Source organism: Danio rerio, chromosome 14 (genome assembly GCF_052040795.2).
Source record: "Danio rerio strain M-AB ecotype USA chromosome 14, GRCz13ab, whole genome shotgun sequence".
Taxonomy (NCBI): Eukaryota; Metazoa; Chordata; class Actinopteri; order Cypriniformes; family Danionidae; genus Danio; species Danio rerio.
Genome location: NC_141034.1, coordinates 8,652,393 through 8,669,963, shown reverse-complemented (window position 1 = coordinate 8,669,963; position 17,571 = coordinate 8,652,393). Strand labels below are relative to the sequence as shown.

Below are 17,571 nucleotides of genomic sequence, written 5' to 3'. Positions count from 1 at the left end.
ATAAATGTAACTGCATTGCTTAATTGATATAATTAGCTAATGTTATTGTTTTAATACTACAATGCACATTAATTAAAACAAATTAAATCAATAAAAATGTGTGTGTATCAGTCATCTTATTACCTTGGAGTGTTGAACCAATATTTACCCTGCTGCTGTTTGTTTTTACTCATAATGACGTCAGCTAAGCAGAACCAGCACACTAGCTTCTGCAACAGTGGGCTTGTTTAGCTTGTAATGATAATAATAATGCAATGATACAAAATGTCTAATGACACTCTTCCTTTCTCTCTCTCTCTAAAGGAGTGCTAAAAGAAACGGAAAATGCTCTGACGTACGGCAGTCGTGTGGCACAGCTCAGGAAAAACTTTAACGCCACAAACGCCCCTTGTGCCAAACCACCCATTCCATGTAAACCTCCTCACCTACTGACATCCTCTTCAGTCAGATAAACACAAACTTAAAACACGAACTTAAAACAAAAGACTTGTGCATACCCGAGCGTATGAGCAGATTCAGGAGTGAACAAAGCTGGAGATGGACGGATGGAAATCAGAAGGTCTTCATGACCCAGCTAGCACCAACACTCATCATTTTTTTTACACTGTTTACAGAGGAACATGCTCTCCAAAGCACTGAGATTTGTTCTGCTGCCTTTACATGATTTTTATATATATAAACTTTGTTTCCTAGAGGGGAGAAAAACCAAAGTTATTGTTTAATGTTTTTTTTTTTTTCAACAAACAATGGCTCAACTTTTTTGACTGGCTGTAAATAGCGGTGTCTTACTGTATGAAATTAAATGGTTGGTTTAACTTATCTTGTTGACTGAATGAAAATTTATTTATATGTCGATGTACTTCCAACTGAATATTGAGTAACGGCAGGGCTTTCTTCAACACAGGCTCATTTTGGATACATACCCATCTACAGATCGCAAATTATGTAGCCAGAAGTATGTCGGGTTATTTTGTTTTTAAAACGAGAGCTAGGGTGGTATGACACCATCAATGGCTTCTGCTCCTTTTAGCACTAGCTGACAGCTTACCTCCAAGTGGACGGCTTTTCCGGCATTACCAGTTTGCCCAGTGGCTCACCACGAACATAGGCAGACTTGGGACGTGGAACACAGTGGGACACAATGTGTTCACTTGGGAGTTGAACACAATGATGGGGTTTAAGTCCAGTGATGAATGGTTCCAGAAACCAGGTAAACAAAGGCTAAATAAGTAAATAAACAATCGGCTGAAAACGTGGTTAAATCATGTGGCCACGATAGCTTTTCTTTTTCAAGAATGCTTTTGAAAACACTATCGGTTGGGTTTAGGGTAGGGGGTGGGTGGGTTGTTTAGTAAGTCAGTCCTCCAGCAAATTGGCCTGGTTGGCTGAAGTATATACTGCACCCTCTGGTGGATTTTTGCGAGAAGAGCATGTGTGAGAGAAATCTGAAATCGTCAAAGAGCGTAAACAGCAGAGGCGGATTTGAAAACAAAAACTGTGAGAACACCTACCTCTGGTACCCCAGAAATGTAGACCTGGGTATGTAACCGCAATGAGCCTGGGTTGGCATTCTTTTTGCGCATCATTCCCTCAGCAAATTAGCAGTAAGAGGGGTTAAGAACATTGCAGAATATTGCATGGTTAAGAATATTGCAGTTGAAACCATCAAACTGACCTCAATAAGTAAGGACCGCCACTCAAAATGCGAAAAAAAAATAGTTTATTCGATTAATTTACATGGATAAATTATTCACCTAAAGAATAAAAATGTGCACTAGCAAAATAAATATTTAATACCTTTGATTTCACACAAATTTTTAAAATTATAGCACAAAACAAAACATCATTCAGGCAATAAAATTTAAATTGTGTGGAGCTTTATTTCTAATTGAGTTTTAGGAATTGTTAGAAACAGTTGAGAATAAGTTACTGTAAACAAAGAGTAAGCAATAGCCTAAATTTGATATAATGACAGTGTATATGACACTCACCAAAAATGTGAAAGGAAGAATATTTTAAGTCGATGAAGCCCCTAAGCAGCAGAATACTAGCTCTGACTACCCAGTTTACGTATTTATTCAACCTTCTTGATGGATAGATAGATGAATGATAGATAGATTAATGGCTAGACTGATGAATGATAACAACCTTTTAGATAAATTGATAGATAGATATCCTTTTTGGCAGACAGATAGATGGATGAATGGATGGATGGATGGATGGATGGATGGATGGATGACCTAGATAGATAGATAGATAGATAGATAGATAGATAGATAGATAGATAGATAGATAGATAGATAGATAGATAGATAGATAGATAGATAGATAGATAGATAGATAGATAGATAGATAGATAGATAGATAGATAGATAGATGAGTGGGTGGGTGGATGGATGGATGGATGGATGGATGGATGGATGGATGGATGGATGGATGGATGGATGGATGACCTTGATTGATAGATAGATAGACAGACAGACAGATAGATAGATAGATAGATAGATAGATAGATAGATAGATAGATAGATAGATAGATAGATAGATAGATAGATAGATAGATAGATAGATAGATAGATAGATAGATAGATAGATGATGGATGGATGGATGGATGGATGGATGACCTTGATAGATAGATAGATAGATAGATAGATAGATAGATAGATAGATAGATAGATAGATAGATAGATAGATAGATAGATAGATAGATAGATAGATAGATAGATAGATAGATAGATAGATAGATAGATAGATAGATAGATAGATAGATGAGTGGGTGGGTGGATGGATGGATGACCTTGATAGATAGATAGATAGATAGATAGATAGATAGATAGATAGATAGATAGATAGATAGATAGATAGATAGATAGATAGATAGATAGATAGATAGATAGATAGATAGATAGATAGATAGATAGATAGATAGATGAGTGGGTGGGTGGATGGATGGATGGATGGATGGATGACCTTGATAGATAGATAGATAGATAGATAGATAGATAGATAGATAGATATAGATAGATAGATAGATAGATAGATAGATAGATAGATAGATAGATAGATAGATAGATAGATAGATAGATAGATAGATAGATAGATAGATATTCTAAACAAAAACATAATAAACACCGCAAATTCAAAGCAACAAGCAGCTAATCGTCAGTCAGTCAACCTTCTAAATGTATTTCCATATTAACGCCACATGTTTGGTTTCTCAGCGGCATCTGGTTCATGATGGAGACAGTCAATCATTCCAGACTGTGAAACAGCAGCTGGGATAGTTATCATCTGCGCGTCCGATGGGTCGAGACAGACGGCAGCGGCGGGCCGTCATGCTGACCCTCTCGTCTCAAATGAGCTCATGCAGCAGAGTTACTGACCTCTCCCTTATCTTCTTCCATTCCTCGCTTCCTCTGAAGGATCAGGGCTGGAAAAAAAGAGAGACATGGAGGTGCATGGAAATAGAGGGAGCTCAGATAGGGAGAGGACGGAGGGCGATCAAGGGAAAGTAAAGATGATGTAGAGTGAATGAGTCATTGGATTTGATCAAATTTAGGATGTATACACATTATTTTCCTTTAAGTTGGCTTAAAGGAACAACAGTAAGTAACAGTAACAGTAAGCTGTGGCTTAATAGCTAACACATTTGGCTCAGCCCGAAGTCTGGCTAATACTATACACTAAGAGACTGTTTGGCACAATGATGTTAAAACGACATTTAATTGACATCAAGCATGACATCAAAATCAAGTCAAAAATGCAAATCAATTTGATGTCGAACGCTTGACAACCATTTGATATCCACACATTGATGCCCTTTTGACAAAATTATGGCACAAAAAAGTATTATACTATAAGAAAATGTAAAAACTGCAAATTTACACTGGATTTTGTATCCATAAAATGTAAACTACCATCATGTCATTCATTTGTTTTTTTTTTTGGCTTAGTGGTCACCACAGCGGAGCGAACCAACTATTCCTGCATATGTTTTACGCAGCAGATGCCCTTTCAGCCGCAACCCAGTACTGGGAAACACCCATACAGACTCACATTCACACACACCCATGCACTACGGCCAATTTAGTTTATTCAATTCTCCTGAACTTGTAGGGGAAACCGGAGCACCCGGGGGGGAAAGCCACGCAAAAATACTCCATACAGAAATGCCAACTGACTCAGCCGGGGCTCAAACCAGCAACCTTCTTGCTGTGAGGCGATTGTGCTACCCACTATGCCACCATGCTGCCCATGTTATTTGTCAATTTAATTTATTCTAAATTATGATGGTATTTTAATTTAATGCAGTTTATAAGCTCCTCAAAAAAAAAAAAAAAAAACAATGATCACAATCATAAAAAGTTGGGTTATTTTATATAATTGTAATTCCAATCCACACTGTAAAAAACGGTGGGTTCCACACATTTCCTTCATGTTGTCCCGACACAAATTGATTAAGTTAATAGTTTTTACAGATTTAAGTGGTTTGCAGTGGGTGGTACTGTCGCCTCACAGCAAGAAGGTTGCTGGTTCGAGCCTTGGCTGGGTCAGTTGCCGATTCTGTGTGGAGTTTGTTTGTTCTCCCAGCGTTCGCGTGGGTTTCCTCCCGGTGCTCTGGTTTCCCCCACAGTCCAAAGACATGTGGTACAGGTGAATTGGGTAGGCTAAATTGTCCGTAGTGTGAGGTTGTATAGATTTTTTCCCAGGGATGGGTTGCAGCTGGACGGGCATCCGCTGCATAAAACATATGCTGGATAAGTTGGCGGTTTATTCCGCTGTGGCGACCTCGGATTAATAAAAGGACTCACAATGAATGAATGAATGATTGAACATAATTAATCATAAACCATGTACGGATGTGAATGAGTGTTCTGATTGGCTAAAGTAGACGTCTCATGTCAGCACGTTCTAGACGTAAACAAGCTCTTTCTGCCAATCTTCCTTCTGCATTCACTCAGCGCAGCATTCCGCCAACTTACCGGCAATATTACAACTTATCACTCCAGAAAATTGCTGGAAAAAACTTACCGGTATTTTCAAAAAGGGCCTGTTCACACATACAGACCTTCCAGGAAATTTGCCGGTGTGAAGGGGGCTAATCTGTGAACAATCTTTTCGGAAAAATTCTAAACGTCCTTGCCTATGTGAACAGTGCTTTTCACCGGTAAAGTCGTACTGGAAATTGTCCAGATATTTACTAGTATCACTGTATGAAAGTGGCTAATGAGTAATGCTGAAAATCATGACTAAAAAATTAAATGCAGAAAACTGTATTTTAAGTGAAGTTTAAATTTAAACTAATTTCGAGAGGAGCATGTGCTGGTGAGAGGAGCATGATTGACCCAACTGGTCCACATTAGCTAATTATGATCTTCCAATCAAAGGATCCCAAATCACTTTATAAATCCTCATTTCCTTTCTACAACTATCTTCGTCTGGAAGAAACCCCTCTCCTCCCCCTTCTTCCTCCTAATCCAGAATGGGCGGCACGGTGGCCCAGTGACTAGCACTGTTGCCTCACAGCAAGAATACCAATAGTGTTGGGTCCTCGCTGAGCCATCTGGTATTTTATGTGTGGAGTTTGCATGTTCTCCCCGTGTCCGCTTGGGTTTTCCCCGGGTTCCCCGCTTTCCTCCCACCATCTAAATGTGCTCTATATTATAGATAAAATAAGCCTAAACCTTTTTTATAATGTTTTACTCTCAGGAAGTTCGCCTTGGCCTCAGTAGCGGGGGAGTTTGACATAGACCTGAGCTCAATCTCAACTCGCCCTGCAAAATGGGGGGAGCCCTGGGCTCGAGTATCCCTTGAGCTCAGGGCTCTCTCCCGGGACAGCATGCCAAACAAGCTATGTATAAATCACGAGCTAAGTGTGAACTCTTGAAATTGTAAATTAATTTGACAATATGACTGTTTTATTGTTTTTTGCATACAGCTCTGAGACATCTTTTCTTTTCTTTTCTTTTTTTCGGCCTAGGGGAGTTTAGTCATTCACATCGATTCCAAACACGCACTCAGGTCTGAAAAGCCTACTTCTCATGATTCAGTCAATTCCCAATGGGGAAAATCACTTTTGATTTGAATATTCCACTTAGGGTGAAGTAAAAAAGGTTTTGCGAACGCAATTTTAGTCAGCATGACTAACCTAATTCCAATTTACGCAAATAAGCCAGAAAATCAGTGGACGGGTAGTATGTGTAGATCTACAGTAACCTGATGCAACAATAAAAAACCAACAAATACTTTCCTCTCTCTCTCTCTCCCTTTTTTTTTTTTTTTTTTTTTGCCTGAGCTGGTTTTCAAACTCAACTAATGATGGCTACCTACCGTAGAAATATCTCTGAAGTGCGGATGGCGAGAGAACGGATTAATATTTCATAAACAGTATCATCGCTGTACGCGAGGCGCTGCAGCAGAGTTTTGGGGAAGCTGCTCTGTAACTCCAGTCGATACTTTATGTCTGTCGTCTCTGTAGTGACCAAACCGGTCTAGAATTTTTACATGAGAGGAGAATTGATATTCCCCCTCTCTCTCTCTTTCTCCCTGCTTCCCTCCATCTCGCTCTCTCTTCTAAGCTTCTACAAAGAGCACGACTGTTTTGCCGTTCCACTCAGATGCTCTGAAGAAGCTTCCTGGAGGAAGAGGAAGGTGGGGGGTTTCTGTGCGCGCGAGGAGGACAGGGCTACTCAGGCATCGTAAACCTTTTAAACACACACACGCACAATTCCCTGCTGCAGTGGGATTCTCTGAAGGGAGATAAAAAAGACTCTGTTGTGCGCAGGAAGAGAGAGAAGCCCATCACCACCTCCACCACTGTCACCCAGAGAGAAAAAAGCGAGGGAGAGAAGAGAGAGAAAAAAAGTGTTGTGGCGGTCTAGCGGTGTAGGCTGAACCACGGCTCCAGTGACCCCTGGCGAGAGAGAGTGCTGTGTGTGTGTGTGTGTGTGTGTGTGTGTGTATCCCTGCAACATGTGACAGGGCTACACACACACACACACACACACACACACAGCCTCACCCCCTCAGGCAAGAGCGAAACGTTCTGCAGCAAAAGCTCCAGTGTGTGTGTGTGTGTGTGTGTGTGTGTGTGTGTGTGTGTGTGACTGAATCCGTTCGGGGAAAACAATCCCTTCTGTGTGTGTGTGTGTGTGTGTGTGTGTGTCTATACGTGCGGCTGCGTGTGCGTGTCCGTGCGTGCGTGTCTTGCAGTGAACGGTCTACTGCGTTTTTTCCTCCATGATTAATCAGAGCGAGGGCAGGAGGCCGAGGGCCGAAGGGACTGCGACAGCTCCAACGCTCTTAACCCTTTACTGCCCACACACATTTGCTGGAGATCCACACACCAACACAACCTGTGAAAACACGAGCGCTCCAACCACTGCAGACTAATTAGCTGGACTATTATGGCTCTTGCACCAACACTATTAGCTATTAGGCAAATAGAGCGCAACAATGTTTTGCAATGAAACAATTCCCGGATAAACAGTTTCAAGCTATAAAATAAGCCAATCAGCTCTTGAGTATAGGCGACATGTATAAAGGGCCTATGAATATTTCAGAATTTTAAATGAATACATTCTGAAATTTAACTCATAACTTTTTTTAGCTTAGTCCCTTTATTAATCTGGGGTTGCCACAGCAGAATGAACCGCCAACTTATCCAGCATAGGTTTTACACCCGTACACTCTCATTCACACACATACACTACGGACAATTTAGCTTACGCAGTTCGCCAATAGTGCATGTTTTTGGAAACCTACACGAACACAGGAGAACATGCAAACTCCACACAGAAATGCCAACTGGCCCAGTCAGGACTCGAACCAGCAACCTTCTTGCTGTGAGGTGATCGTGCTAGCCACTGCGCCACCGTAACAAACAAATTGACAGTGTTGTGCAAGTTACTAAACCGTAATACATTACAGATTACTCGTTACTGTTATTTAAAAGTAATCCCTTACCTTACAATATTACTGTCTCAGAATTATAATATGTAATATGTATTACTTTTTAGCTACTCTCACCAAAATAACTACAGAATTAGAACTTAACTTTCTAAAATGACCAGATGTACTGCAGAGCATTTTACATCCAGTAGAAAGCGATAGGATGTAGCAGAATGACTGTGACCTATCCAGGCTACTAACTATATAGTATATAATTGGCAACGTGAAGGCTCAAGACAATGCAAGAAAAGATGACAGTCAGAATCACAAATGATCTAAGTCTGTTAAAAGTATGGTAGAGGTAAAGTGATTATCTGGAAATATCTGTGAATAGCTTGGGAATATACATATTAGACACAACAGGCTGTATGTAAACTCCAATGCCATGACAAGATGCAGATTTCTTTTCTTATTGTCGCCATTATTTTATTCACTTTAAATTAAAGTGGTTCACAACACAAAACTGTCATGCACAAAGTGAGCATGATGAACATAGCTAAGTGCAATTAGAGGACCAACCCCTCAACCTCAGTCGTTTTAGCCCATAGAAATGAACATATAGGCTAAACATTGCCTAACTGTTTAAAATGAAAACAGATCAAACAGAGATCTATATGCCTCTAAAAAGATTAAACTAATCCACTGACCGAGATAAACTTAATTTCTGCTTCTTTGGCTTATCAATCTCGTCTTTAAATTTCAATATATATAAACCATATCAATATTCTTGGGGCTTGCGAGCATTTTTATCCATGAACAGAGGAAACCGGCGTGTGAGCAAAGAGATTTGCTCGCTCGTATTACATGAATGCGCTCTTGACTTGTAATACTGCGCTTACGACATTTGTTAGTGAAATAACGCCATAAGGGCTTACGCCCATCTCACGAATGTACTGTCTTCTGCCACTTTCATCTATTTGCTGCTTTTCCGCTGTTGTGAACTGGGCTGAGCCAATAGCCTCGGACCTCGAGCTCAGAGACTGAAATCAATTTACGTTTAAAGTAAAAAGTTCAAATAGACAGAGGGAGATTAATGGCAACACATGTGTATGTTCACCTATCACGAACAGGAAATATAACTTACTTGCGGTATTTTTTATTTGTTAATGACCATATTAGGTTGTTTGTTGTAACGCAAGCGTTACTGTACATGTACCAAGTAAAATATTACTGAAAATGTGTTAGTAATGCCTTACATTACTGCTTTACAGGACAAAGTAATACGTTACTGTAATACATTACTTTTGTAACTCATTACTCCCAGCACTGTAAATTGATATATAATATTAATTATAAGGCCCTGCTTTATATAATTAAATCAGTTCAGTCTGAAGAGCTGTGCACAGTCAGAGCGTACTCACACTATGCTATCCAAACCGTGCCCAGGCCCGTTTCCCAGACCGTTTAAGAAGTGTGAGTGCTCTGAATCGGGCTCAGTCACTGTTTACTTGGCCGGCCCTGGCCTGGTTGAAAGAGGTGTGCCATAGCGCTTTGGCGCTGTAGGCTTATAGTGTGTGCAAAGTTACTGAAGTTTGTCCTGCGCGCTTGCGTTTTTTTTTAGTTACTTCTTTGGTTTGGTGTGTTAATCTTATCGTTACTATTCTTCAAAAAAAGGTAATGATTCCCACTCAATTGCTTCGTACTGTTTTTATATTTACTTTTTCTTACATTTTACGGATGATAACAGACAGACATTTCGGCACAAAGCCTTCCTCAGTGTGTGCTTCCATAGTGTGTGCAAAGCACGCCTAAGCGTGAAACTGAAGACGAGATGTGACTTTTAGGGACTTTTTAAGGACTGATTGATATGGATTGATTAATCATTCTTACTGTTCAATGAACACAAGCTATCATAGTTTATTAAAGACGCAAACTCCTCACTGCACGTCAGCTGCTCCTTCAGCAAACCTCCTAATTTCTGCTGCACGAGGACTTTATGACTGTTTATGAGCGTCGAAAGAGGCTGATTTGTTCGGCGAAATATTTGCTTGTGTGTCACCGCATCCCAAATGACTAAACAGTATAACTAAAGAAATCTCCACTGTGCTGAGCGAGAGCACTTCTTACTGAGCAGTGCATCATCGATGACGTAAGCGTGCCCAGGCCCGAATGTAATGTGAGTGTGGGCCGTCGGGGGAGACTGAAGGGGAGACAAGCGGGATTTGGCCCAGTTCAAAGCAACCTTACATAGTGAGTACGCCCTCAGTTGAGGTATTGAAGGCGCCATACAATGCATTGATTCGATATATTAAGTAATTCTCTGAAATCTACAAAGAAAGTATGTGGTTATGTATGTGCAAAAATTATGCGGAAATGGTTTTACAGGTCCATTTACAACCCTAGGAATTGGCCCTAATAGAGCCTAATATGGTTGGTCTTGACCATATTAGGAAGGGTCATGAATATTAATGAGTTCTACTCTGATGCTCAAGCAGCTCATGTCAGTGCATGGTGCTCTCTCTCCTCTCTCACACACACACACATGCACAAACACAAATGCACACGGTGTGATGTACTTCAAAATACAAACATGCAATCATACTTCAAACTGAGTTGACTCCTCGTTATTATTTTTGTCACTCCAGAAAAAAACTGCAAGACGTGAGTGATATGTAAGACCAAACGCATATACAAACTTTTATTTTGTATAGAAATGATCTGGGTGAAATAGGAGACAGATTTTGGTGTCCTCATTAAATGTAATTATTCTGATTTGGTGCTTAATGAGCATTTCTGATTATTATTCAGATTTTTAACAGTTGTTCTTCATGTTTTTGTAGATACTGTGATACATTTTCAACAAGATTATTTAATGATTTGAAAGTTCAAGTGGAAAACTGAACCTGACAACGGCATACGAGCAGTATGCAAACCCTGAAACCCCTGCAGGGATGACAAAGTCTGCTTTAAACACACACACACACACACACACACACACACACACACACACACACACATGTCTGTCATGATAAGGACCAATCACAGGCCACAGAGACAAAGACGTGATCAAATTCATAGGTGGAAATGACATGAGTGCTGGGCTGTCAATCACACAGATTTGATTTGACTGTGAAATTTGGGTTTTGTGTTGTTAGCTTTATACCTTATAGCTCTAAAGACAACCTAACAAAAGCTACTGATTTATGAAGTATATCTAATAAAGCTTCCGCAGATATACAGCAACTTTGAAGACAGAATTTTTGTGAATATATTTTCCAAAATATCACTAAACATTAGGCAGATTCAACTGAACTATAATCTCAAATTATAAAATAAAAACTCTACATAATTTAAGGTAGAATTTTCTCTACAAAACACTTGGAGATATGCATTGTTTAACGAGATTTATTACCATTATCACACTGTTAGATTGAGCCCCAATCCAAATTCTATTTTTGTACCCCTACCCCTTCCCCTTGGCCCTTGAAACAGAGTGTGAAGGGGAAGGGCTTCAAAATTTACCCCTAAGAAATGGGACACCACTACAGCACCTGCACACGTCATCATATGTCATTGTGAGCTCTTACCTCATATGAGATCAGACAACCAACCGCGACTGCTGTAGTAATTCCAGTTGCCTTATTTCTCAAGTGGTGCTCGCTGCAGAGCCATTTGAGGAGAGGTGAGCTCCAGCGAGGGGGAGCTTAAGCTTGAGCTCCACCTTTTTTGCCCTTCTTCTACGAGTGATGTCACTGGGGGTAGGGTTAGGGGTGGGGTTGGTGTACGCATTAAAACAGCTTACAGGAGGAGGAGCGACAGCTCATGCTCCCCCTCGCTGGAGCTCAGCTCTCCTCAAATGGCTCTGCAGCGAGCACCCTCTCTTATTTCTTGGTATTTGTCTTCAGGAAATCACTGAAGGCAACAATACCATGTTATCATAACGATATAATTGAGGCAATAAGATCGTAACGGTAATGTGCATTTACACCATGGCCATATTCACAGGCCCGGATTAAGAATTCAGAGGCCCCTGGGAACAATGTCTTGTAGCCCCCCTACCTGGCCGCACCCCTAAAGTTAAGATTAATTTAATATTTTATTAATAAAATCAATCTACAATATATTGCCTGCATTTTTTAAATAAATGATATACAATACATATACTTCTAGTATACAGAGATTTAAATTATTTTTAAAGCATTTAAAACACACTTTAAAAAATATAGTAATACAACTAGTAAAAACAAAATGGGAGACTGAAATATGGGAGACCGGGAGTGTTGGTAGGCATGCTTATTAATGATTCCTACTGTCTTCCTCTTGATGACGAGTAGGCAAAATCTGAAATGTAGTGGGGGAAAAAGAAGAGAAAAAAGAGTTCATCAGATGCTGGATTCGAACCGGGTTCATGATTGATTGTGTCAAAACATGTTGCCATGTGCTTTACGAGCTACGCCACTCACGCAGCTCAGTTAAAAATCCGTAATAATGACAAAAAATACTAATTTGTAGATTGCCTTACTTCGATGTGCAGCTATGCTACTGTTGTGGCTGGTGTATTCTGGGAAATTTTCTTAGGTTTCGATTGCATGTGACTCTGACAAATCTCCTTTTCAAGGGCTATCTAGCCCTTCCCCTTAGCCTACACCTTCAAGCTAAAGAGAATTGGGACACCTACCCTTTCATGTGAACGCACAAAATGAGGTGTAGAGGTAAGGAGAAGGGCTAGGGGGTAGAATTGGGATCGGGCCTTATTATCACACTTAACTCTTATGTACTGCTGGGGATGTTTTTATCCACTCTGAGGTTATTTGTGTCTTAATTTGGCCATGACGTTTTTTATATTTCAGCTAGCAGAATGATTTTTGGTGACAAATCTTATTTTGACACATATTTTGAGAAATGCTTTGAAATATTAAAAAAAAAACTCATCAAAACACTCTGGGCAAGTTTACTACCCTTTTGTTATGTTTGGGATGAAAACATCCACTAAATTTAACTGCTGTAAAAATGCATCAGATGGATTTTTTTTTTCAAATTATATTGCATAAATCTGTTTATCAACCTCAGTTCTGATCAAAACTAGAAAATTACAGGATTTTAACTCTTTAATTGCCAAATTCATGAATGATGTTACTAATTTGGTGGAAAAAAAACACATAAAATGATGTTCTTTCAATATAAAAAGTAATCGTAGACTTTATTTTTTTTTGGATCTTTTATCAACGTCTTGGACATGTGAAGCAACATTGCCTTTGATGCAATGTTTTAGATTAATTTTCTATTTTTTCTCCATAACTTACTTTTGGTGGCTGTTTTTGCCTCATTGACTTTCATTATGACCACATTTTTTTGATTACAAACCCATGTGACCATATAATCATGCATTTTTGATGGTTGGTGGTTTTCCTTGTTGGAAAGAGGTAAAATTTGTCATTTTTACTGTGGATCATCAGCTGGCACCATTAACCCTTTAGATATGTCTGTGCTAAAAAATTTGGATTTTTGAAGTGTAACAGCAAATTAAAACGTGTGAGAATATGAGAGTGACTTTTACGCACATATCTTGATGTGTCTGAAAAATCAAAATGAACAAAAATGAATTTTGTTTCTATAATTTTTTTGGTTGGTCAAAAGGTGACATCGAATACAGTGATACATCACATTAAATCTGTTCTGTTATATCAGGCAAAGCAAGGCAAGGCAAGGCAAGTTTATTTATATAGCACATTTCATACACAATAGCAATTCAAAGTGCTTTACATAAACTAGAATAAAAGAAACAAGTAAAATAAAAATAAAAACAAATAATAAAAATGCGTAAAAACAAAACAAAACATAAAAACAGGTAAAATGTGATATAAAAGAATGAAGAAGAAGAGAAAAACATAATAATGCAATCTGTCGGACGCAGCACAGTGCTCATTCAGTAAAGGCACAGCTAAACAGATGTGTTTTCAGTCTTGATTTGAATGTGCCTAATGTTGGAGCACATCTGATCATTTCTGGAAGCTGATTCCAGCAGCGAGGGGCATAGTGGCTAAAAGCCGATTCACCCTGCTTTGACTGAACTCTTGGAACTTCTAGTTTATAGGATCCTAAAGATCTGAGTGATCTGTTAGGTTTGTATTCAGTGAGCATATCTGTGATGTATTTAGGTCCTAGGCCATTTAGTGATTTATAGACCAGTAATAATACTTTAAAATCTGAATGTAACTGGCAGCCAGTGTAAAGACCTGAGGACAGGTGTGATGTGCTCTGATTTCCTGGTTCTGGTTAGAATTCTGGCCGCAGCGTTCTGGATGAGCTGCAACTGTCTGACTGTCTTTTTAGGAAGACCAGTGAGGAGTCCATTACAGTAATCCACCCTGCTGCTGATAAAAGCATAAACAAGTTTTTCTAAATCTTCACTAGAAACAAAGCATCTGATTCTTGCTATGTTTTTGAGATGATAGTATGCTGATTTACTGACTGCTTTGACATGACTGTTGAAACTCAGATCTGACTCCAGAGTCACACCAAGATTCTTGACCTTATTTCAACATAAGAAGATATGTCACCTAGATACTGTAAGTACTAAAAATCTCAGAAACAGTTTTCAGGCCCATTTAGAAGCCTAGGAATTAGCCCTAGGATGAAAACTGTTTTTACCTTATTTGGAAGGGTCATGAAATGTAATGAGCTCTGTTTTTGTTCATACCAGAGTTCTCTATATGGCTTTCATGGCTCATGCCTCTAATTCTCACACAGTGTGATGTTCTCTGAAATACATATGTACAAAATATCAGTTTTGTAAACGCATAATAAAATAACGATAAACTTTATGTTAGGAGTGAGTTCCATCCGGAAAAATAACAGTAGCTGAGTGATATGACACAACGCATAAAAGTGCAATAAACACTAATTCAGAAGTATGCATGTGCCTGTACATAGAAAATGTAGCAATTAACATTGTAAAATACCAAAAGATGCAGTTAAACTGACTTTAAACTGTCGCTTCAGGTGCTTTAAAAGCTTTAAATAATTTTTTCCCCCAAATTTTGCATAAGACCATAGACTGTAAAATATATGGACGTACTATTCGTGACGTCACACATAGGTTTCTGAACACTGCAAAAGAAACTACAAGTAGGCACGGCTAACCGTCACTGCGCGTCATCGCACCCACGGCGGTGGGATACCAAACAAGGGAAAAGAGGCGGAGAGTAAGCGGAGCTACAGACACCTGCTGGCATTTTGCTTGGACCTGGCTTAAACAGATTTTACTTTGGGAGAACACTTAATACTTTATTACCAGTGACTCATTTGTGTTCAGACCACATGTGCTTGGTTGTACACTATACTAATAAAGTGTTTAGTCTTTTAAAAACACAGTTGTAATACATTGAGCCTCTAAGCATTGTTCTTATGATATTTTTCTACAGGAGGAATACACTAATTACTTCCAAACACTTCATATATAGCCTGTGTTGGTATAGACTATTGAAGAAATCCAGCATAACACTGTATGACAACGCTTTTATCTGATAATTGTAAGAAATTAGCCCAAAAGGCAACTGACTGTGTAAAGCCACATAAAACAACACAATGAATAAAAAAATAATAATAATAATAAAAAAAATACAATGAATATGCCGAGTTCAGAGGCTAATCTGCCGGAGTCAGCTGAGGGGAAGTGACGCCGACCAGCGAGACCTAACTGTCACTCAAGTGGCCACGCCCTTAATTATGCAAACTTAATATAACCTAATACAAAGGAAACGGATGAGTTTAAAACACACACACACACACACACACACACACACACACACACACACACACACACACACAGGTAACAGGGTAATATTAGTTATATGCACCAAAATCGTTCTTTGTACCAGGCTGTAAACACCTTTTCTGCTGTAAAGTTGGCCATTCTAACAGTGGGCTCAATTGAAATTTGCTCCATATGGAGCCAGGACTAGCGGAATTTCGATGAATTGCAGTTTCAGCTACTTCTGCATTGGCTTCTCGAGGGAAAGCGGGAGGTTGCCGCTTAATTCTGACGAGCTGCGAACAGATAAGATGTTGTTGCATTAACTTAACCTAAAACAACTGCCTTTACCATTTTCAAATGAAGATTCCCACATGCATACTGTTGGAAATATAATAAGCTGTGTTAAAATTACCACAGTCCGACATGCAGTATAGTTTAATTGGGTAAACAATAAATGGTAACACTTTATTTTGATGGTCCATTTGAGTATTAGTAGACTGTCTGCTTAATATCTGCTGATATTGCTCCTTCAACAGATATTTAACTGACTTTAAGAAACCTTGCAAGTACATGTCAACTAACCCCAACATAACAGTCTACTTATAATTCAATGAGATTTAGTTGGCATGTAGATGCAATGTAACTTAAATAAAAAAAACAGACCATCAAAATAAAGTTTGACCCAATAAATTGACTGTAGTATATGAGTGTGTGTGTGAATGAGAGAGTGTATAGGTGCTTCCCAGTGCTGGATTGTGACTGGAAGGGCATCTGTCCCTAAAAACATATGCCAAAATATGTCAATATGTCATTTTGTTGCGGTGAGCCCAATCAGGGACTAAGCTGAAGGACAGAGTGAGTGAGTGTTAAAATTCATTGTTGCAATCTCACCAGGAAACATTCTAGCCAATCAAACGCTGCAGAGATGTATATTAACAATCCTGTAAGTGATGTCAAAGTCTGTGTTTGGTTCTGATTTGACTGTTTTTATCTGCATTTTATAATGGTGTTATAAACAGTTGAAGTCAGAATTATTAGGCCTCCTAAATTATTAGTCCCCCTGTGTATTTTTCCCCCAATTTCTGTTTAACGGAGAGATTTTTTTCAACACATTTCTTAACATATTAGATTTAATAACTCATTTCTAATAACTGATTTCTTTTATCTTTGCCATGATGACAGTAAATAATATTTTACTGGACATTTTTCAAGATACTAGTATTCAGCTTAAAGTGCAATTTAAAGGCTTAACTAGGACAATTAGGCAAGTTATTGGTGGTTTGTTCTGTAGGCAATCGAAGAAAAATATTGCTTAAGGGGGCTAATAATATTGACCCTAAAATGGTTTTAGAGAAATTAAAAAATGCTTTTATTCTAGCTGAAATAAAACAAATAAGACTTTCTTCAGATGAAAAAATATTATAGGAAATACTGTGAAAAATTCGTTGCTCTGTTAAAAATCATTTAGGAAAAATTTAAATAAAGGAAAAAAAAATCACAGGAGGTCAAATCATTTTTGGCATTCACATGTACTCAACTCTTAGCTATCCAACTATGCCTAGGTTTCCAGATTTTCATTCAATGGCAGATGAAGCTTTTTAGCAACCAGCTTCCTGTTTTACTGTTAACGAGGATGAAAACTGTACTAATCATGTGGTCTTTAAGAGTGAATCTTGTGGCTGAAGTTGTAATCTGTAATGCTCCCAACTGTTTCTACAGGAAGTTAATTAGAAAAAAAGTATGTTACCTTTTCTCACAACAGAGAATGTGTTGAAAAGCCAGTCTCATCTCGCTCAACAACTTCAGGGCAAATGACCTCGACACATGAGCTGCCCGTGTTTCAGGCTGCTGACACACACAAACACGCCCGGACAGTCTGATCACATATTACAGCAGGGTATATGGGTAGTTAAATCTCACAGTA

The 17,571-nt window shown here is 38.9% G+C and overlaps 1 protein-coding gene across 1 annotated transcript in view; it reads left to right on the top strand.

Annotated features, from left to right (window-relative positions):
- Positions 1-819, top strand: part of zgc:92242 — a 36,644-nt gene extending 35,825 nt beyond the window's left edge. The window contains 1 exon segment of the mRNA NM_001002626.1: positions 304-819. Coding sequence (NP_001002626.1) covers positions 304-452 — 149 coding nt within the window. The 3' untranslated portion in view covers positions 453-819.
- The last annotated feature ends 16,752 nt before the right edge of the window (positions 820-17,571 follow it).